We start from the raw sequence: 23,313 nt of genomic DNA on the forward strand, positions 1-23,313 counted from the left end.
GAAATTACGAGATCCATACGAAAATTTAGGTCAAGTTGCATAAATGACATTTAAGTAAAAATATTTGTATATATAACATATAGATAAAATAAATTGAATAAATAGCATATAAATTTGTAAAAGACTAAAAAACTCCTACCAAACTACTATTTCAAAGGTTCTTTTTCTCGGTTTCTCATAATTAAAAGCTTTAAGTGATAGTAGTCATCACTAATAGTTGTCATTATTGATTGTTGTCATCACTAATAACTGTTAATTTGAGAAATGTGCTATTAAATTGTTATCATTGATAGTGGTTACCGATGATAGTTTCTACCAATGATATTTATTAAAGGATAAACTTGGTATTTTAAAAAATTGCTAGTTGATTGAACGACATTTGTTAATTTTTTAAATATTTTATCCATATACAATATTTTAAATTTAATTTCTAAAATTTTTCTTAAATTAATTGCGATTTCTATCTCTTGATCCATATGTTATAACCAAACTTGCAAAAAAGTTTGAATTAGCATAAAACAAACCTCGATGGTTGCATCTTCCATTTGGATTACCATTGTGCTCGAAAAAGGTGTCATAAGTATTAGGGAGAGTTCCATTGTAGTGTGAATCAAGGGAAGGTGATCTCTTCTAGCTTAAAGTAGAACTACAAATTGTGGTTTTTTCTAAGTATATGTTGAAGTGCAAAGGGAGTTGTAAAGAACAATCCATTGAAAATTATATCGTAAAGCGTTACTAGAAAAATGGCCAACGATGATAGTTAAATGCGGTCATATTTAAAATTCATGACAGTTATTTTCAGTCATTGTTCCAGCAGTTATGGAAAGTTTATTATGACAGTTTGAAAATACTGTTTCAATTAGTGTTTTTCATGACAAAAAATAAATGTCACAAAACTCTTATTTATTACATTTGTTTCTTGCTCTGTTTTTTTAGTCCCTGTTTTTCTTGCCACCCTGCCATTATACATACTAATTCAAGCACAAAGTACTATACAACACACCCATATGGAAACAAACCGTTAACGCTTTAATATATATACGTTAACATACATTTTGTAATATTTGTACAATTGTTGGTAAAATAAATATACATGTTTTGGTACCAACAAGCTATTTAAATAAATACATTCCAACCAAAGTTTTGCTACCAAACCTTCAAAAATACCTATAAATCAATCAATTGCTCCAATGGATTCTTGCAAAACCTAGTAAGAAACAAAATGAAATTTTAGAGTATGACTCTACACATCAATATAAGAATATAAAAAAGGTTTTACCCTTTATAATGCCAACACAAGGTACTAATTCTAGCCCTTAGTTAAAAGGAGAGATAAATTGAATCTACTTCATCCAATTATTAGTTCATAATATATCTCAATATATCATCCCCAGAAATATAACTTTGAAGTCATCTAAACTAAAATCAAGGAGTTAACCACTTCTAACCATTATATGAAACTGTTTTTCCATCCAACAACAAAATTTCAAAATGGCCTCAAACTCTATAAACCTTAGCTTCTTCATACATTCTAAGCAGAAACATATTGTTTAAAACGCAAACCACTGAATCAGTCATCAAGGCAATTCAATTATCATCCAGAACTATGAGACATTCTAAGCAAAAACATATTGTTTTCCTCTCTTTTAATCAAATAAAGAGACATACAACATAAGTAGTATCATCCAGAACTATGATACCATTAATTTACTAAGTTCCTTGTAACTAAAAGTGAAAAAAAATTCAAATCCGAATGGATCACCACGAACCGTACATGACATATTTGCATTTACATTTTAGCCGTCTGAAACGACATATCATGTAGCAAACTAACCTGTCGAATTCATTAAATTTCACATACTTAAACGTATCATTTTTTTGCATAAGAAGGATAGGCACTTGATCTTCCGTCCAAGATACTATTAATATAAATCAATAAGGTGGTATTAAACAAGTAAGCCACAATGGAGAGCTTACAAACAGTCACACAACAAAAAAGAATACAAACGTTTAAAGTAGCTTGACTGGGTTTATTGTCTCCAATTAGGAAACTTATTCCCTCTCCTTTGTACAGTTCAACAACTTCATGGTACTTGGATTTCAAAGAATTAGTAGCCTCGATGGTGTAGTTCAGAAAAAATATAGCGGCCTATACAACAAAACAGAAATACATTTATCAAACCTCATTACTATATCCACGGAAAATATTTATTTTGAATCCATCGGAAATAAAATCCAAAGTTATTTGAGCATGAAAGATAACAATGAAATTATTAAAAACATTATTGTGTTATATAATTGAAAACTTTAGCTTTTGCGTTCAAGGGTGATTTAAGAGAAGAAGTTGACATGAACTAGGTAAGAGTAAGACATTCATTTTTTGAACAGCAAAAAAGCAAGCTGGGAACATTAGTGCACAATTAGATGAATACAGAGAATGGAAACAATTCTTCAACTAGAAAGAACGGTTCTCACAACGGATTATGTCATGTTACCTTATCAGTAGAACTGGAGAAGAACTTGGAAAGGTATACATGATTTATTGGATCATTATTAAACTCTGTTACAATAGGAATACTAGATGCTTCAATGTACTTCTCCAACTTAGCTATATCAAAATTCTAAGTTCACAGCTCCAATAAGAATCAGTGTGCAAAAATTAAATCATAAGTCAATTCTACAAATTTAACACACATTAAATAAAAAATTTTGGTACCTTAAAATCAACAAACTGTTCATCGAATGGCTTGAAAAGCCTAACAACTGGGCTAGATACAGATGTTTCTCCACCATACTAATCCCTATCGAAGAATTTCAAGTTTTCTAATTTTTAAAATTGACTCTCAGATTTTCCACCATTACACACACACCCATACACACTCGTCTTCAAAAGATTAAAAAATAAAATCCAAATACAAACACGCTCCATCATTGAAACACCATTTCTTCTAATTCAATTATCAAAACCAATAGATTCAAACCTTTCTTTACATTCATTTTTCCGCCTTCCTCGTCGACCAAAACACAAAGTCGAATCCACATTCAATTTCACAAACAACACAAATAAACAAATCCACACAAAAAAAATCATAAATCTCAACCAGACAATAAACATCATAATCGTAATCATCACAATCCGAATAGTAATAAAAAGAAAAAGAAGAAGCGGTGAAAACGCAATGGTAGAAATATGTAATTGATTTGAAAACTAAGACTTACGATTTGTAGTGATCTGGAAAGAGATGAAATGCAGAGAAAATGAGGTGGCAGCATTCGAAGGTAGTGGCAGTCTTCGAAGGGTTTCATAGAGCAAATGGTGATCGGCCGACGACGTCCAGGGAGAGCAAACGGCGACCTTAGAAGGAAAGGGCTTTTGCATTTCAAGACGGAAAGAGGGGGATGGAGAGGTTTATTCATATTTCCCTTTTTTCTTTTTAATTTAAAATAACTTTTCTTTTGATAATTTGAATTAAAAAATATTTTTAATTAATTTTTTAATATATTTACATTTTACGACAACAATTGTGAAATCTGAAGATATAGTTTTCTTTTTTTTTTTTGCAAAAAAAAACTCATACTTTGACATTTTATGACATTTTTTTATTCCCTTGTGATGGAATGAACTGTCATAATATGTCCATTTTCTTACGTTTCTTCATTTTCCACCATCATAGAAACTAAGGTCAACTAGTCTACAAGATTTTTGATCTGTGGTGTACATTGTTCAATTGACTCTATGACAAATTTCTAATTAGATAAATATAGTTTACGAAGTCTTAAAGACATATGTAGTGTTGGAGAAGGCAGGGGAATGGGTAGCATTGACGAGGGTGGTCAAAATTTGGTCTCGATACATCCATTGTATATATACTATGGTTAAGCTTCTCTTGGGACGGGAAATATTGGTTTCACTAGCTAGATGAAGGTTGAGAGGTTGAAGCTGAGGTGAGAAATTATAATGGACTCATCAATTTGACCATAAAAAGGCCATGGCCATCCAAGATCGTAGTAATTTAACATTTCCATTAAACATAGTTTATTGAATCAAGGTGAACAAGAGGCAAATTAGATATGTTAGAAAGAAGATAGTGTGAGGTAGAGGAATATGACAGCGTTAAGGGAGATGAGGATAACGCCATCCAAGTTAGGAAGAGAAAAAAAGACAAATGTTAGTTTGCTCTAAAACCAAGAGAAGATACAAACTAAGAAAAATTTATCACTCGGTATATTTCAATGATCAATTAACAAGATACAATATACCCATTTACATATAGGCAAGATAGTTAAAAGGAGATTTGGAGAAGATATTTATTATATTATAAAATCTAATCACTATAACAAAAATGTTAAACTAATTTGGAAAACCCTAAATTTTCACCGTTATTAGATTTTTTCATTATCCATTATTACAAAAATAATTGAAAGGGCATACTTCTAATGTTAAATATAGTTTAGGTTTCATTAAGTCATCGACAAAGTGGAAATTTTTCTAAACATGGACATTTGTGAAAAGAAAATATTGGAGTGAATTTGAATCACACCCAATTGTACAATTTCAATCACAGTTTACCACTTAACAAATTATTTTTCTTCCATATAATTTAATCCACTCCACATAATGCTAACATATAATCATATACTTTATTATTTTTCTTCCATATTATCATGTTTAAACTCAAATACAATTCAATCTGAAATGTTCTCCAACAACAAACAAACTCATCCTCAAAATTCCTTATTCACTCAAAACTATGTCAGTGTGATTCAACTCACAAGTTTTTCTAATATGTTAAAGAGGAAATAAACGGTTTCAACGGTTAGCTTTCCGCCACGTCACAAAACACAAAGCCCCCGTCGTCCAAATTTCATACAAAAAATGGCCAATGTTGTGTGGGCCCTGCGATCCTCGAGGAACAAACAGACTTCAGATCCAAACCCTCCAATATTCCGATGCCATTTATTTTCCATCCTATCCGTCCATCTTCTCTTCCACGCTAAAAAAAAAGAACTTACACGTCAGCTGACAAAAGTCTCCAACGTGGCATTAAACTGCTTGTAAATTCCGGAGTTGAGGTCCGAAGTATAAATATTCAAAGAAGGAGACTTCACTTATTTTATTTAAAAAAAAAAAGAAAAAAAGAAAAAAACCAAATACGAAACGAAACCGAAAAAAACCAAAAATAATTGTCTACGGAACTGAGAGAGAGAGAGAGAGCGACAGTGAGACAGTAGAACTCCGACGACTTTCTCTGTTCGATGCTTGAATCCATTACAGAAGCTTTGAAATTTAGTAAGTTTCAGCTTCTTACGCCTGTCCTCTTCTCTTTTAGGGCTTTTATGCTGCTTCAAACCTCTCAATTTTGAGGGTTTGCTTCTGTGAAATGTCCTGGATTTCTAGGATTAGGGTTTCGGATGTTCCTGTGCTTATATTGTATTTTCTTTTTGGATTTTGAGTGATTTTAGTCTCCGTAGCTGTTTTTGTCTGTGGCTTTCAGCTCTAAGCCTGAATTCTTTGTGTCGATTTTGTTTTACTTTTGTGGAATGAATGTCATGCATGATGCATCTTTATGTACTCCACACTGTTGGAATTTCTTAGTTGAATTGAAGATAGCTGTGATGCTGTTGCTGATTATGGTGTTTTTTTTTTGTGTTCTCCTTCTAGTGTAACTACTGTGCGTTATTGTCTTTTTGTTGGTTCGAGTTTATGTTACTGTCTTTTCTTAATTTTCTGTGTATTTCTGAACAATTTGAAATGCTATTAGATTTGATCATTTGAAGTGATTCTTTTAGTACTTATGTTCAGATTTGAAGTGAATTATTTGTTATGATTTAGTTAAAATTGTATGGAACACAAAGATGGATCCAGATCTTGTATTCATTCACATTACTAATGGGTTGTTCTCAAAGCTTAGGAATTTGGTGGGAAGCAGTGTTTTTGTCCATATTTTTTACTTTTTTTTTCTTAATATATCTTTGATTGGAGATTTAGAATATGAGAACATTGAAAATACGTAATTTCTATTTTAAAACTTTTCCCGTCTTGAGTCACAGAATACGAATACAATATCTATATTGTTTGTCATAAGTAAACCTTCTAAATATGAATTCATTGAATTCAAGTGAATTTAAAAACATGAAATTGAATCTGGTTAGGATACCGTTTCATGGTTTGCGTATGCCTTACAAGTCATCCTTAAACCATACTTTATCTCCACACGTAAAGCCACCGCTGATATAAATACCAGATAGAGAATGTGCCACATTTCCTTTACGATAACAACTTGTAATGATACCCATGGTTTATGAGATTCAATTAAATTGTAGAGGTCAAATTGGAACCTAAAAACATTTCATCCAATGGACAAAAAGAAAAGAACAAGAAGAAGAAACCTTAAAGCACCCCTAACTTTTAAAACGATTAGGGATCAATTTACACTTGAGCCAATTTTATTCCAAAATTGTTTAATTGAATTCACTTAAAATGGAATATATTGTTATCTATCCTTATGAAGTTGTCATTTGTAATATGAGCATTGTGGAAAAATGTTCATTCTATTTTTGTTTATAGTTCGTACTTTGAGAAAGAGTTTTAGTTTTTTCCTTTGAAGAAACAAAGAATTTCATTGTTGAATGAAATATAGCCACCGTTGGAGATTGGATTGCAAAAAGGACCTCCAATTGTAAATTAAAGAAGACTATAATGTTCACAAGGGTGGGAACATTTACATCTATAGAAATTGTTAAGTAAAACCAAATACATACATGTGGCAAAAGATAATGTTGAACAAAATGTTTTAGCTTCATTAATAACAGCCTTATCTCATTCCAAACAAAATGTAATTTTTTTTATCTATTCATGGTTTTAAATCATTGTACATCATAAGTTATCTTCCTCTTCCATCCTCCAGTATTCCCTATAAAAAATGTTTGTTTGCAGGTTAGTATGTTCAGATTGACACATTAAGAACCTTAAAGATTCTGATATTCTTCTACAGCGGCATAATAATTTAAGACACTCTCTTTTGAAGTAGGTAGGTAGTGTAGCCCTACAAAAAAAACTACCGATCTAGTATTGAATCGATTGGTAATCACAAATTTTAGACTTAGACCTACTCTTTTGTTTATCTGTTTGGAGAATTATTATAAAGAGCTGGGTGTCCTCAAGAGCAATAGCATTAGTTCCAATAAACTGGATTTCTATTTCAGTTTCACTTTCCATAATACATTTTCTTCGACATGATATTTGCCTTTTCTTGATTAGCATTCATATTGGACGGTAATTTATTTCTATATTTTTTGTCATTTATTCATGTGAGTAGGTGAAGATGTGCAAGTGAAGAGATTGTGGCTCTCTATAGATTTAATTTTGAGCTAAATTGATCATGGGTGCAGAAGATACAGCAAAAATTACCGTTGAGAATACAAAAAATGAAGCCAAAGGAGAAGATTTAAAAACAAATACAGTTGAGACGGTGACTGTGCAAAATGGAAATAATAAAGAAGATAAAATGAAAAACAGTGTTGAGACCGTTGAAAATGGAAAAACTGAAGATGACAAAATGACAAATACCGTTGAGACTGTGACAAATGGAACCATTGAACTGGAGAAAACCAATGAGACTGTGCCTAAGGGGGATGAAAATGGAGTGAAAGAAACGGAAATTGAGGAGGGTGTTGTTGTTGAGGCAGAGGTCACGAAAATGGAAGAAGAACGTAAGGTCAAGGAAGATAAGGAAATCAATGCAGAAAACGTGAAGGATGAAAAGGAGGAAGCTAAAATTCAGGCAATGGAGGAAGATGTGATTCCAAATGCGAAGAACGATGAAGAAAATATGGATATCAAAGATGCAGACAATATAGATGTCAAAGATGACAAGAATGAGAGTGCTAAAGATGGAGAATTTGAGGGTGCCAAAGATGAAGAAATGGAGGATGCGAAAGACGAAGGAACTGAGGATGCGAAAGATGAAGGAACTGAGGATGCGAAAGATGAAGGAACTGAGGATGCGAAAGATGAAGGAACTGAGGATTCCAAAGATGAAGGAACTGAGGATTCCAAAGATGAAGGAACTGAGGATGCGAAAGATGAAGGAACTAAGGATGCCAAAGATGGGGTAGAGAAGGTTGACAGCCATATGGAAGAGGATGACAAGGAAATGAAGGATAAAGATCCCAATGAAGAAAAAACAAAGAAAGGAAGAAGGAGAAAGGGTGCTGTTAAATCAAAAGGAAACAATGAAGAGGATGAAAAGGAGGAGGCAGAGATCAGGACTCCCATTGTTGATCGCCCTGTACGTGAGCGTAAATCAGTTGAAAGGTTGGTGGCATCTATAGAAAGATATGCTGTGAAGGAATTCCATATCGAAAAGGTATTATATATACATATTTCTTTTCTAGACTGTTTAGTGTGCTTTCTGGGTAATTGATTCCACTTCTTTTTGTTGGAAACTGCAGGGTCGTGGTACTCCACTTAAAGATATACCCAATGGTATGTGCAATTTGAAACCATCTTCCACTTTGTTGTCGTGCTTCCCATTTTGCTTTATATAATTTTCTCCAACATGTTTATGATAGTCTATTGTTTATTGTGGTTTGGCATTCCCTTCATTTGTTGCTCAGATTTCTTTCAAGAATAATTGTTAAGTCACCATCTTTGGAAGATTCATTACTTTTTCCTTTTTATCAACTAAAGAGAAAAGTTACCTTTTCTAAAAGTATGAGCACTATTTCTTTTCCCCTTCATTTTTTTTATTAAATTTTTTCATGCGTTGGATTGTTTTCTGAAATAACAACTGAAGTAATGAGGCAGTACAAACTACAAAATTGTTCTGTTTCAAGTCACAATTTGTTTTGCTTTCTGCATATGCTACTTATTTACTGATATGATGAATAACGAATAATATATATACGTTGATGAACCCTGAAAAAGGAGCCCTTTTGTTTTAGTGGCCTTCAAATTATCAAGGAAGAAGACTGATGACATCTTCAGGCTGCTTCATACAATTCTATTTGGAAGGAGAGGAAAGGTAACTAATGATTTAGTGGTTTTCTCATAGGTTAATCATCTAGTTCCATGGTGAGTAATTCCTGAAGGTACACATGCATGTTACGAGCTTTGGTGTTTCTGATGTTCTGGTTTACAACTTCTCAGTAATGTACTTAAGGAGTATTTGCATCTAAGATATGTTCCTTCTTTCCTACTTTTCCTCCAGGCATTTCAGATTAAGAGCAACATATCCAGGTTTTCAGGTTTTGTGTGGCATGGAGATGAGGTAAAAAAATTGTATGTGGTACCAGTATGAAATGTTTTTTTAACTAGGAGCCATCAGTAATTATCAGGATTAGAAGTTTCAGTTTCAGTTTTTTGTTTTCATAAAATAAGATTTCTCAGGACTTTTGTGTTGATACAAATTCCATTATCTTTGCAGGAAAAACAAAAGAATAAAGTCAAAGAAAAATTTGACAAGTGTAATAAAGAGAAATTATTGGAATTGTGTGATGTGCTAGATATTCCTGTTGCGAAGGCCACCACAAGGAAGGTATGTCCAATTATCTTTGTTGCTGTACTTGCAACCCAAGGGCTAGTCTGCATTTGGGATGGTTTTCTGTACGAAGTTCGTAGATAGTACTGAGTGAAAATTTCAGATCTAATAAGTCCTCAAATTGTAATATTCAAACATGAACAGGTTTTTTTTTTTTTTTTTTTTTTTTTTTTTTTTAAATTTGTATCCTAAAATTGAGGATTTAATTCAAATGGGATTCATTGTTTATTAATATCATATGCAGTCATCACTAATTGGTCATATACCAAATGTTCGTTCCATAATTAGCCTTGGTTGTTTATTGAGTAGTCTAGGAATTTCTTTCTATTGGACTCATTCCGTAAAGTGTAAAAGAATTTTTCAGGAAAAGTGATTTAGTGGTAGTAGTTTAGGTTATGGTTCAAAGTTTGACAACCACCAACCTTTTTGTTCTCTTTTTCTTAAACCTTGTGGTTACTAAGATAGTTGTATGCCAATTGAGTTATACTAGGTTTGGCTGCCAACCCTAATATTTAATGTAATATTTAAGAGATCAATCAGCAGTTTAAGTGATTTAGTGGGAGTTGTTAAGGATATTTTAATGTAATTATCTGTTATCTGTTAGTTTTTATCATTCTAAAATGGGTTTTTTTTTGTTCATTTTTAGGGTTAATTGGGGTATATTGGGGTTGTTTTCTTATTAGAAAACTATTCACGTCTCTAATTTATTTAATGACAAGAACAACCTTGTTTTATTAAGCATGAGGCCATCCATGAAAATAAATTGAAGAAAAAGAAATTGATACAACTTTTACAGCTGCTGACCAAATGCTTTTATTGATTTAGTTTAAAATCATAGCACATTAATTCACTAATTTAAAACTGTAGACTAATGAATAAACTCTAGAATAAATTAAAGTAAACAATTTCTTGTGTCATTGCTAGATGGAAAGAATTTGTTGGCATTGTTCTTATAAATGGTATTTGGAGAAAGGAATGTTGGGGAGATTTTTAACATTGAAACTCAAAAGGTCTTGTTTTCTTTTTCAAAACATAGAATGCATGTATATAATATATTTTTTTCCATTGCATAAGTTTGATGTTAATTATTTAACATGTTTCAGGAAGATATTATTGGCAAGCTTGTAGAATTTTTAATAGCTCCTCACGCTACAACTACTGTCCTCCTTGCGGAAAAAGAAAAGGTTTCCCCCCTCCTGGTTGCAAAAGAACTTAATCTTCCCAATTGAATGCTATTTACTCAAGTCTGGATCTAGTTCTTTAATTTTTTTGTGGTTAATCACAGTCGAGCAAGGGTAAAAAGCGTAAACGAGCAGTGAAAGGAGGGATATCAACTCCTGGAGACAGTGGCTCAAAAAGTTCAGCAAAGGTGGCATTCTTATCTCTCTGAGAGTGCAGTTGGTGAATTATTTCTTGGCCTTGTTTATACCAAATTCCCATCACTCCTGCACTGTCCGTTTCTGGATCTAGGTTTTGTTTTAACACTTTCCTGTTATGTATTTGTCTTCAGTAGAAGGTAGATATATCAAGTTCCGGTATAATTGATGGTGCATTTTGTTTTTATGATGCTTGAGGAAATTGTGAGTTATGTTGGCTTCATGAAAATATACTTTCTTCTTCTTGTTTTTTGTTTTCCTAAAAAAAAACTATTTGTTTTGTTCACTGTCCTTGCATTCCAATATTTATGAAAATTGTTGCCGTTATAAATTCTTAGTTCTCACTCTTCTAGATTGGGGATCCCTTTGTTATGGGGTTTTTAAATTATTATTATTATTTATTATTTAATATTTTCTTTGTGGTGGCGTTCTAATGCCCGTCTATATTCCAAAAATATAGGACTTGGGAGTGAAGTAGAATTTGTTGTGTGCGTGAATGTGGGTCTCATTTGTATTAGCAAACACAATAACGTACTTTAGGTGGTTATTGTTTCTGAACAAATAGATGTCTGTCTAGGGAAGGGCATACAACGGGTCTCCCTTGGTTAAGAGAGTACCTTTAACTGGCTCTGAGGAAAGACGGGAGAACACTTGCCTCCTCACGCAGTGCTTGGAGTGCTGTCTTTTCTTATTTATTTTATATTGATACAAGAGGCCTCCCGAGACCTCTCTTTACTAATCACAATTCTAAATCTTTAGTTTGGGATAGTTGATCTAGAAGTATAAGATTTCTGATAGCTTAACTACGTTATTTTTATTTTTGGGTTGACTCTAGAGTCGTAGAAAGAGGGGGAATAGTGCAAGATCTGAGATGACAAAAGATTCAAGCGATGAAGATGATGAGTCAGAAGAAGAGAAGGAAGCAGAAGAGGATAATGACAAGGAGAATGAGAAGAATGGAACCACAGAAAAATCTGATGAAGAAGTGTCCGAGCAGCCAGAAAGTGAAGATATCAATGACCCAACTGATGAATCTGAGGAAGAAAGACCCAGAGCAAGTACAAAAACTTCATCAAAAAAGAAGGGATCTGTGGGAAAAGCAAGAAGCAAGAAAGTTACAGGTTCCAATAAATCTGATTCAGCAAAATCTTCAGCAAAGAAGTTAGCAGCAAGTCGTGCTAAGGTTGATGATATTGATGCTAGTCCAAAGGTATTCTCTAGGAAGAAGAATAGTGAGAAAGAGAACAAGGCCTCTACTCCATCAAAATCTGCTAACAAGGAGAAACCTGGTATCTTTCATGTTTCATTGCCTTTTCTTTTCTTTTTATTTTGTTCCATTTTTTGCTTGGGATATATAAATAAAAAAGTTGTTGCTTTTCATTATTATTCTTCTGAAAGCCAAATTTTTTCGTATTATATTGATCTGTTCGGGACCCTAAAGAGATTATGGAGACTGCGATGTACACTGCATTATTTATTTATACCTATGTTCTATGTTTTAGGGAAAAAGGTTGTGAAAGGGAAAGATAAAACCAAGGAGGAAAAATCAAGGCCAAGTGATGATGAGCTCAGGGAAGCTATATGTGAAATTCTTAAAGTAGTTGACTTTACTACGGTAAGTATCAAATTTATCCATACCAATCAACCAAGTTTAGTTGGCAATATCATTTCTATACTTGATATTTAGTTCCAAATCTGCATGGTTTTCTGACTGTTGGATTCCATTCATTCGGTGCTGTTGGTTATAGAACTGCTATTATATGCTTTCAAGCATTGACAGACTTCATCTCTTCTCAAGTGGACGGTTGATGGTTGGGATTAAATATATGCATATCTGAGCTTTTAGATTTTTTCTTCTGTTAATGCCAACGGATGATAACTTTTAACAGTCGTAGTAGAGCACACATGCATATTCACTGTTTTGTATTTAGTGTTCTGCAATAAGCAGCACCAAAAGGCCTAATGATGCTTCCAAAAAGTGGTTGATAAGGCAACAGTTGTTCTACACATTATTGGTGACTTCGAAAGATGACTAGCCTAAAGTTTGGAGAAAGACAAGAAAATGAGTTGAGGATTGAATACACAATAGTTTCTATATGTTGGCTTGTGTAAAATGGCCTGCATTTTACCCTAAGGACTATTTGGCCTACCAACTTCTTAAGTTGGTGTAAACAACTCAACTTCAATAGTGCTACTATTGAACTTGTAGTATCAAGTAACTCAATCTTCTCATATTTATTTATTATTGTTTTTTTCACATTTACCAAGGATTTCAATATTCCCTTCCGTCTTGACTTTTCACATTTACTAAATAACTCCATCTTATTTTTTTAATTTTACTTTTCACAATTATTGAGATACTTGATCTTTACAACTCTACACCTTAAAACACAAACTTACCAACTCCAACATATTCCATGGCTTATCAACTCCACAGCCAAAACCCCACCCCCTTGGTTTTTGTAACTGTTTGTTGAAAATTATTACATTTCATGCTGCTTTGAATGGCAATGTCGGACCATTACCTTGTGCAATTGCCAAATGACACGTGTGTTATTTGTCTAACGCAGGCGACCTTCACGGACATTCTGAAGCAGCTTGGTACGTTTCTTACCTATTAGCATATTTTGTGGTTTATTGAGTTTACAATTTACAAGTGCTGCATTTCATCCTCGCAGGAGAGGTCTTTTGATTGGTTTAGCTTCTTGTTTCCCACCAATTTGAGATATCTAACAACAAATAGTACAAATAATTGTACTCTCTGTAGTGAATCTCAATAAATCTGTTTGGTTTTGAATTATGTTTGGATAGTCGTTCTAAACTAATACATTTTTCTGAAAGTAAACGAAACGCATTAATTTTTAACAAAGAGTAGCATTTCAGTAAAAAAAAAAAGAAAACAATTAATTTGTAGGATGTTGAAAACCCTTTCCATGCACATCCTAAAACAAAATGGTAGCTCTAATTTGCTTTTGGATCTCAGCTCGGCAATTCAAGATGGATCTCACCACACAAAAGTCATCGATAAAACTCATGATCCAAGAAGAGCTGACAAAACTGGCAGACGAAGCAGAAGACGAAGAAGATGGAGGCGAAGGCGATGCTGAGAAGGATGGTAAACAGGCAGCATCAGGTCGAGAGGTGGAAACTTGAGTCCAAGAGTGTTGGCCCGCCATGGGATTTGTCTAACATATATGGAAAAAGCCCTAAAAAGTTGAGTCTGTTGTAAAGGTGGATGTAATTTATTTGTTGGTATCATCATCATGTTTACTGCTAATGAAAAGGTTAGTGTTTTTATTAGAAAACAAGGTTAGTTGTTACTTTATATAGGGTGTTGCAAATATTGCACCTTCTTTTTATACTGATATAAAATCTGTTGGGAATAATAATTCCATGAATATATATATATATATACTGACCATTAAGGAAGTGGAAGTGGAAGTGGAAGTGGAAGTGGAAGTGGAAGTGGAAGTGGAAGGGCTTGCTTAGCCTTCAGGTGGTTTTAGGCCTATTGTAAGATTATTCCCTATTTTCATCTTTTCGGCTTTGGCATGTTTTAATATGCTCTTCACTTCACTTTCTTGTTTGGCCCATCTTTGTCGTCTTCAACACATTTTCTTTGTTCTTTGCACTTTATTATTTGATTGGCACTTCAAGTAACTGGAGAGGTCGATTGTTGATTTTGGAAATCTACTTGGTATTTGCATGGTGGTAGTTCCAAATAACATTGGACCTATTGCTTCAATTTCTACCATTATTGCAAACCTTTCATCTAATTTCAGGGAATAAAAAAACAAAGAACGACCTTACATTCATTGTTTCCATTACTAAAGTATGCGATTGAAAATTTTAGATTGTATCTCACTTTGAGTTCTTAAAATTAACTATTTTATTCTTGAGTTTTGCATTTGATAGTACTTTTGTTTATTCCATGAGAATTAATAGTATTAATTTCAACTTTGAATTTGTTTGTAGGAGCATTAATTGGCACAAAGATCTTTTTTTTTTTTTTAATCTTATTTTACTTTGGCTTTCGAACTTTTTAAAATTGTCTTTTTTAGTTTTTAAATTTTGTTTCTATTGTTTTGTTAACTCTTTTAGCGGATGGATGAGATTGTAATTATATTTTAATGATTAAGACGTCAGATAAGATGTAATCATTTTTAATAATTTAGAATTTTAATTTTGAGAAATTGCATCGGATGACAATTTGTTTTTGAAAAGAACTAGTCTGTAATACTTTTTTTTTTGCATATTACAAATATGATAAATATAATAAGTAATTAGATATATCGTAGGGTTATGAGTTTTTTTGCTATTTTTGCAAACGTCTCTTCAATTTTTAATTAAAGATTGGATAGTAAATTGATGTTTTATCGAAGAAATAAAAAAGTTAGTTGTTTCACTATTTTAGCGCATTATCATTCGACTTCATTTTCATATGCTAGATGCAATTCATTCACATAAAAACAAAATTGACGTCTATCCGATCGTGGATGTAAACACCGATATTTTTAGTTTTTTTTTTCTAATTTGAACGACATTTGTTTCAAGATTTCAATTTGAAGAAAAAAGTAGTAAAGGGTGGGGAGTTGGGAGAGGATAAAAGAGATTTAAGTTTTGGAGAAAAAATGTAACAAAATTAGTTTTTAATTTGGATTTATTTGATTCACGTGTGTTGATTATGTTTCTTCGTTGGTATAAAAAATCTATAGAATAGATTAGCTAGATTTATTTTTTTATTTAACAATAGAATTAATGTGATGAATAATTTAGACACCTACTAAGGATTAAAGTAACTTTTTTTTTCTCCAAACCATGGGAACTAAAATAGATACTTTTAAAGAATTAAAAACTGAAATAGAATAGGATACAAAGTTAAAAGCCCAAGGTACGATTTTAACAAAAGGAATATAATAATTTCTGTTATGTTAAATTGTTATTGATGAATCAATGTAAATTTTATTAAATTTTCATTCGAAAGTCATTCATGTATTCAATTCTTATATTTGTATAAAATCTTTTAAACATTGATTAATAAAATAGGTGATTATAAAGGATGGATAGACAATTTTCAAAAAAATAAAATAAAAGTTGGAAACCTAAGTTCGCTTATGAAAGTTTAGAGGTTGAATGAGTGAAGTTCTGAAAGGCGCTTATCAATGTTGGAAGAAATGATATAATAACAAATGGATATAGTACTAAATCAATTACGTCTCACTTAGATATAGAGTATATTGTATACAATAATAATGTTCAAACCAAAAAAAAGAAAAAGTCAAATTCTATAACCAAACTTAAGAATTGGAACAATTAAAAACTTCAAGATGTTGCAGAAAAGTCTACGTAGTTAAGTCACATTTCAAATAAGCGTTGTCTTGAAAATCAAAACAATTGTCAATTTTATTGCAACTATGTTAAACTTATAAATTGAAATAACTAAGAACTTCGAGATATTGTGAATATATCAATAGGTTGTTGATACATGCTTTTGATAAGTGTTATTTTGAAGATTAAAACCTTTAGAGATCGTTTGGGGGAAGAGTTGGGTTATGAAAGGTTAGTGTTACGATAAATCTAGTTTTATCATAATACGTGTTTGAGAGAAGGGAAAAGTTACGTGGGTAGGGTGATAGAGAAAGTGTTATGACAATATGTGTTTGGGGGAAGAATTATGTAAGTAGTGTTATGAATTGTTTTATATATATATATATATATATTTAAAAAATTGTTCTAAATATAATACACAAGTTTCGTATATTCAATTTACCAAATTGTCCTATTTTCGTAAAACAATTTTTAGTAATTTTTTTAATTTGAATGAGCGAGTGAAGTTCTGAAAGACGCTTATTTAAATAGAGCACAATGTTGGAAGAAATGATATAATAAGAAATGAATATAGTACCAAATCAATTATATCTCACTTAGATATAAAGCATAATTAGGTTGAAATTTTAGAGGAAAAAAATTTATTTTGTAATTCAAAATTATAAAATTGGCAAAAAAATTTTGTTCAATATGAAAAATACTCAATTTATAGACTAATTACATGCAAAATTGAATGTAATTAGTTTAATAAATCTTAATACCTAATAATCCACTAACAATTAGTAGAACTTCGTGTACTAGGTGTTTACATCTCATGTAGTCACCTATACCACTAAGTGCCAGTGGGAGTGGGATTATCAAACAAAATGTTGGATTTTTCCACTAACTTAGTCCAAGGGCATTTTGGTCATTTGACCATTAAAGTCAATGTCAAACTTTGACTTTTTCAATTCAAAAGTCAACATTTTGACTTTTTACCATTTTGTCAATCTTGACTAATTTTGACCTCCCGAACATGAATCCACATTTATTTTCTGAAATTCAAATCACATTTGAATATAAAGCCAAATCACATTTGAATATAAAGCCAGTCAAAGTTTGATTTTTTGAAAGTTAAAAGTCAACACTTTAACTTTTTACAATTTTGACCTTTTCCATCAATTCTGAGCTTCCAAATATGAATCCATATTTATATTTTTAATATTTAAATCACATTTAAACTATAAAGCTCTATAGCCAACGACTATATCATATATATTCATCAGTTTCTCTCTCTACCTAATTCGAACAATTTGAATTATTCAAACATATTGTTTTAAGTTAATTCCATATGAGCTAGCAGAAGAACCTAAGGGATCTATTGATCATGGACTCTAACGATCTGAGATGTACTGGCTAAACTCTTTTAGACCTAGTTAATCAACATTCGTTAACTAATGGGTAATTCCACTAAAGTCTCGAGTTGCACTCCTCTCATTATAAATATATTTGTGTCCATTTGATATAACCATGATTAATAAGTTATTCCTTCATAGGTTGTTCGTAACCTTGGCTGGTTCAAAATACCGTTTTACCCCCGAGACTACTTGTTCCTTAAGTCCCACTGATCCACTATTGAACAATTGGTTTAAGATCCAACCTATAAACCGAATCCCTATCGGGACAATGAGAGGGTAGAACCCCTTGTTCAAGACTTGGATTTAGTCCTTAAAGAAACAACCTATCTACTAACCCTAAAATAGGTAGGAGTGAATTCCGTCTTGCACCCTATGTTTCTAGCCATCCACCCAGTCTTACCCTTGAAATGGGAGGCTTATTCGGTTAGCGTCGTTGAGCTGTAGTCACCTATGCAGATCTAAGGATAATACCATTTGAACAGATGTTCATAGTTAGCTCATGATTAAGATTAAGTTACCTAGGTCATCATAATCGAAATAGTCAGTTTATATAGTCAACTGTGTTATAACTTAAAAGTGACTATTTAATGGTTCCAGTCTTATGCAAACTCTTTACATAGGATGCCCTCACTCCCATGTCTCTACATGAACGATTCAGGATCACATCGTTTGTACTAACTATAGAGCAGACCGCATCTATAGTGTTTCCAAAATAAGGCGTCCAACCTTATTTATACACTATAGACCATTTGGGTTATAAACTCGAACTTGATACATATTTATGTCTCTACATAAAGTTCAAATTTACACTAGATAGGCTCAGGACCTTAGTTATTTGACTCAAGATTATAGTATTCTATTTTCACTAAAAAATTTTCAATAACTACTCTATTGAATAGAATATAATTGACACACATATAATTTTCAAAGAAAATTTTAAACGAGAGATTATTTTTGCTCGCTTACAAGAGTACCATTTAAATCATACAACTATTAATTAGCAGTTTATATTGACACATTTATGAAAGCTCAAGTTTATATTGATACAATCATTAGTTGATGATTTAAATTAATACAACATATTGGTTCTTAAAATGTGAGATCGTATTTTGGGCCTAATTTTTAGATCATGAGTACAAATTTTCTTTGGTTATTTCTTAAATATTATGATATAACAATATTGACTTAAATCAAATACTTTTATCAATTTGAACATGTTTCAATGGTTAGGTATGATTATATTTTTTATAAGTTAAAGCCGCAATTTGTTTATCATTTGAAATACTAGCAAGAACTTAGCTCAACTGATATCTGAATGTACAAATAACCCAAGACCAAATTTCTATACTCTAATTGTACTTAAAAAGAAAGTATGATAAGTTCAAAATAAAGTAGAGCTAACAAATCATTTTAACTAATCAAATTTAATCAAAACATGTTCATGGTTAGAAAAAACCACATCTTAACATCCTTAAGCTTCAACACTCTTTCCCACTTCAACTTAACATCAGGATGTATGAAATAATCATCCTTCTTTTCCTTTGAAAAAAAAACTATACCATTATTGACAAACACTTTTATACAACTTACATGAATTTTGGAATCAACAAAATGCTTATTAATTCTTTTAGGATAGTATTTTGTATATATATATATATATATATATAAATAAAAGTTGAAGGAGGATAAAAGATAAACATGTCCACTTAAAAGTAATGGAGCACTTGATTTGTAGTGACCAATTAAAGGGAAGAAAGCAATAGTTATTCAAAGTGGTGGGGAAGAGAGCATATATTATGTTATGATGATATATATATATATATATATATATATATACACACATACACGCATGACTTTCTTCATCATATAATTAAGATTTTAGAACTTTCCAAAAAGAAAAACAAATTGCCTATACAATTGACAAAAATATTAAAATACCACATATTAATTTTATTTAAAAAGGTACGATAAAAAATAAATTATTTTTAAATATAGTAAAATAAATTAAAATATTTATAAAATATAGCAAAATATTACAGCTAGACACAAATCGCAGTTGATCTTGATATATTATGATATTTTGTTATATTTGTAAATATTTTTAGAAGTTTTGTCATTTACAATTTTTTTTTAAAAGAAGTGTTATTTCAAATATAGCAAAATGAATTAAAATATACAAACATAACAAAACATCAATGATAGATGCTATCAATGATAAATGTTGTTAGATATTGGTAAACGATTACCATCTTTTAGGGATAGATGGTGATGACACTAATTGATATCTATCATTGTCTATCACTATCTTTCACTAATACTATATTTGTAAATATTTTCAACAGTTTTATCATTTAAAACAAATTTCTCTTAAAAGAATTATATATAAAATAAATCTTTAATTTAATTATAAATTTAATTTCTATAGATCGAAGAAAATTAAAATCTAGTCTCTATAATTTTTAAGAGTTAGAATTTAGTCTTTACCAATTGATAAAGCTCTCACATATATAGTTTTATCAGAAACTATTTATGAAGAATTTATCGAATCATAATTGTATAAGAATTAAATTCTACTCAAGAAGCTAATTTAGCACTTATAGTTTGACAGATCGGGGTTGTCAATATGAACATTACTTTTGAGAAGAATTATGTTAAGATTGTTTTTTTTTTTTTTGTTATATTTTCAAGGTGGTGGACAAATCTACTCCATGTCTTAGCAGATTTGACATTTCTTCGTGGGTGTTCTTTGATCTAAAAAGATGTTTTTCATATAACATTCTCTCCCTCTTCTCAATAAGAAGGCGAAGAAGCTTGGTTGAACGATGTTATTTTGTTTTTTTTTTTTTAACAAAAAAATATTAAATTCTTTTAATTAGAATATAAAAACTAAATTCTAATTTTCTCGAAACGGAGGAGTACGAGTTATAAAGTATAGTATGTTAATTAAAAGTCATATACTTGTTAGTGCCCTCAATCTTTAGGCACTACGGGTTAAGCTAACACAACAACTCATTCCACTTCCACTCCACTCACTCACAGCTAAAGCATTATAATGTCCATTTTCCATACTCCATAACTTGTAGTTTATATTAAATAAATTGTTCATTTTATACTCGATTTCCTACCTACAACACATAAATAGAATTATGAGTGGACATATTTTATGTTTCTTTTTTGCACTTGCGTCTTTTCAGTGAATTTCAATTTTGATCTTTTTTTTGGCGTCGTCAGGTATTCGACGTCCTTAGAAATGGTTTAATTTTAAAAACGAAAAAAAGGGGAGTCGTCACTAATCTTTTCTATGGTGGGATTGTATACACTAAAATAAAGTAAATCATTTTAAATAAAATAAAAACTGGTCTATGAAAAAATTAGAGTTGAGTTCAGGAGTTATTTGTGTACAGAAAAAGTGTTAGCATCTTGTAACACCCGTTTAGATAACTGTGGCCAAATTTAGTGTCTTGAATAAAATTCATTTTTTTAAAAAAAAATTGTTTTATTTCATTGCTCATCACTCCAATATTTGAAGCAATGATCCCATAAAATAAGCGGGATACACCAATTAATTAGATTATATTGAGGAAAAATTCCTCACCTTAAAAAAATAAGAAATTATTACAATTTCTCAAATAGTATCATAGGCTAGTCTTCGAATAAAGTTTTTACATTGATTAAATTTATTTTTTATTGGCATCAAATCTTAGACTTCAAAAAATATTGATCCCTCACCTCAAGAATATAGAAATAACGACCCAAAAACTTTTAGATTCCATCATAGAATTTTTTTAGCGAAATCGACATAGGTTATTACAAAAAAGTTGGTTAGGAAACCTTATGAAAATATATTTAATTTTGAGTTTAAAAAAATAATTTTAAAACAAAAAAAATTCTAAATTGTTTAAAGAGAGAAATTTTAAAAAGATTTCAAAATTGCATGCAATTATGGTTAAAAGTATTTTCAAAATTTTCAAATTTTTTTTAATGAAGGTTAAATAGAAATAACACATTATAAACCAAATTAAATATATCACACAACAAATTAGACAAATAATTTAGGATATTAATATATGTATATACTAAATATAACGATAGTAATGAAAAATAAATTCAAAAAAAAAGAAAAGAAAGACACATAATAACCATAAATAAAACAAGAGAAAAAAGAAAAAAATTCAAAAAAAAAACTAAATAAAATAATAAACAAATAAATATATAAAAGAAAGGAAATTAAATATATAAGAGGATGACGATAAGTTAAAAATAAAAAATAATTATGAAATAAAATAATAATAATAAAAAATAATAAGAAGTAAAAAAATTATAAATATAGAAAACTAATTAAAGAAATAAAAAATTTATATATAAAATTAAAAAGAAAAAACACAGAAGGCGGCAATGGCAAGGTTGTCGAATGTAATTGGCAAAGGTTGTCGCTATCCTAAAAGAAAAAGAAAATATAATAATAATAATAATATAAGACTTTTTACTTATAACTTTTTCTTCTCTATTTTTAGAGAGAAGAAAAAAAGTTAAAAAAACTATATAAATATAGTAAATTTTTCTTATGCATTTTTTTTTCTACGTTTAAATAGGAGAAGAAAAAAAAATAAGGATTCAATTCCGAAGGAAATTGTTTATTGTATGAGGTGTGGATCATTAGGAGTAAATTCCACCTAATGCAATCTGCAACTAAGTTTTTCCTTGGATTAGGTTTAGGATAAAGAAAGAAAGACAAACGATTAAATAAAAATAATAAAACGAAAAATAACTTAACAACTCAGATTCTGTAGAGAAATAGATTTCTTCAAAAAAAATTCGCAGAGATTATCTCTAAATACATTTTTTTATAGAGGTTTTCTCTAAAATAATTTTTTTCCCCTTTCCAAATAACCAAAGGTGCCTGGGGTGCATTAAAATTTAATAAGTATAAAATCAAATTAGATATTATGTAATTTTATTAATTTTCTTTTTTCTAAAATAGTAAAAATATAATATTGAAAGATTTTGTCCAAAATAAATTTTATTTACTTTTTTCCAAAAAATATTTGTATAAAATAAATTTTTTTTCCTAAAATGATAAATCAAATATGATATTAAAATGTTTTGTATAAAATAAAATATTTTGTTTTTTTTCTAAAATGATAAATCAAATATGATATTAAAATATTTTGTATAAAACAAAATATTTTGTTTCCCTAAATGACAAAAATAAGTCAAAAGTGATAAATTAATTTTTTTTGTTAAAGAAAGATATTTTCATTAATGTTTTTTATTTTCTCTTTTAATAAAAGATTTTAAAAGTGATAATAATAATAATAATAATAACGATTATTATAAGATTTTATATTATTACAAAAAAAGATTTACCTTTTATCTTTTTTTAACAAAACGAATAAATAAATTTTTTTAACCATTATTACAATTAATATATTTTTAAAAAAAGGTACGATAAAATTAGGTAGCTCCAATTAGTAAATGGAATTCATCAAATCTATAAATTATATATCAAGTAAAGTTGAATAAGAGCTGGTTATGCTCCCAATATGATCTGTTGGAGATGATTAAACATAAATTGGTACAATCATCTTACATGTTTGTCAACTAAAAAAAGAAAGAAAAGAAAAAAGATTGAATAGGTATAATCGTTACAAGGGCTTGTCAAAGTAAAAG

At 30.3% G+C, this 23,313-nt stretch overlaps 2 protein-coding genes across 2 annotated transcripts; one reads left to right on the forward strand and one right to left on the reverse strand.

The window, feature by feature from the left end:
• Nucleotides 1-1,010: 1,010 nt before the first annotated feature.
• Nucleotides 1,011-3,417, reverse strand: LOC103491023 (uncharacterized). The gene is made up of 3 exons (XM_051086543.1): nucleotides 3,220-3,417; nucleotides 2,009-2,149; nucleotides 1,011-1,207 (listed from the first exon to the last, which is right to left on the reverse strand). The coding sequence occupies exons 1-3, from the start codon at nucleotides 3,415-3,417 to the stop codon at nucleotides 1,175-1,177; spliced, it is 372 nt and encodes a 123-aa protein (XP_050942500.1). The 3' UTR covers nucleotides 1,011-1,174.
• A 1,699-nt stretch (nucleotides 3,418-5,116) lies between these two features.
• On the forward strand, nucleotides 5,117-14,347 carry LOC103491024 (DEK domain-containing chromatin-associated protein 4). Its single transcript, XM_051086544.1, has 12 exons — nucleotides 5,117-5,290; nucleotides 7,393-8,369; nucleotides 8,455-8,488; nucleotides 8,947-9,026; nucleotides 9,213-9,272; nucleotides 9,429-9,539; nucleotides 10,646-10,726; nucleotides 10,828-10,911; nucleotides 11,754-12,207; nucleotides 12,421-12,533; nucleotides 13,489-13,519; nucleotides 13,902-14,347. Exons 1-12 carry the CDS (start codon nucleotides 5,257-5,259, stop codon nucleotides 14,069-14,071), a joined length of 2,229 nt encoding a protein of 742 aa, XP_050942501.1. The 5' UTR covers nucleotides 5,117-5,256; the 3' UTR covers nucleotides 14,072-14,347.
• Nucleotides 14,348-23,313: the final 8,966 nt, after the last annotated feature.

This window comes from Cucumis melo, chromosome 6 (assembly GCF_025177605.1).
Source record: "Cucumis melo cultivar AY chromosome 6, USDA_Cmelo_AY_1.0, whole genome shotgun sequence".
Classification (NCBI taxonomy): domain Eukaryota; kingdom Viridiplantae; phylum Streptophyta; class Magnoliopsida; order Cucurbitales; family Cucurbitaceae; genus Cucumis; species Cucumis melo.

What these genes read in the sequence shown, in the direction of transcription:
- LOC103491023 (XM_051086543.1), bottom strand. Translation starts at nt 3,417, where the DNA reads ATGAATAAACCTCTCCATCCCCCTCTTTCCGTCTTGAAATGCAAAAGC. An exon ending in TTTCCAGATCACTACAAATC is followed by an intron (nt 2,150 to 3,219) that starts GTAAGTCTTAGT and finishes TTTGTTGTATAG; the next exon opens with GCCGCTATATTTTTTCTGAA. An exon ending in CCAGTCAAGCTACTTTAAAC is followed by an intron (nt 1,208 to 2,008) that starts GTTTGTATTCTT and finishes GTTTCTTACTAG; the next exon opens with GTTTTGCAAGAATCCATTGG.
- LOC103491024 (XM_051086544.1), top strand. Translation starts at nt 5,257, where the DNA reads ATGCTTGAATCCATTACAGAAGCTTTGAAATTTA. An exon ending in GCTCAAAAAGTTCAGCAAAG is followed by an intron (nt 10,912 to 11,753) that starts GTGGCATTCTTA and finishes GGTTGACTCTAG; the next exon opens with AGTCGTAGAAAGAGGGGGAA. An exon ending in AAGTAGTTGACTTTACTACG is followed by an intron (nt 12,534 to 13,488) that starts GTAAGTATCAAA and finishes TGTCTAACGCAG; the next exon opens with GCGACCTTCACGGACATTCT.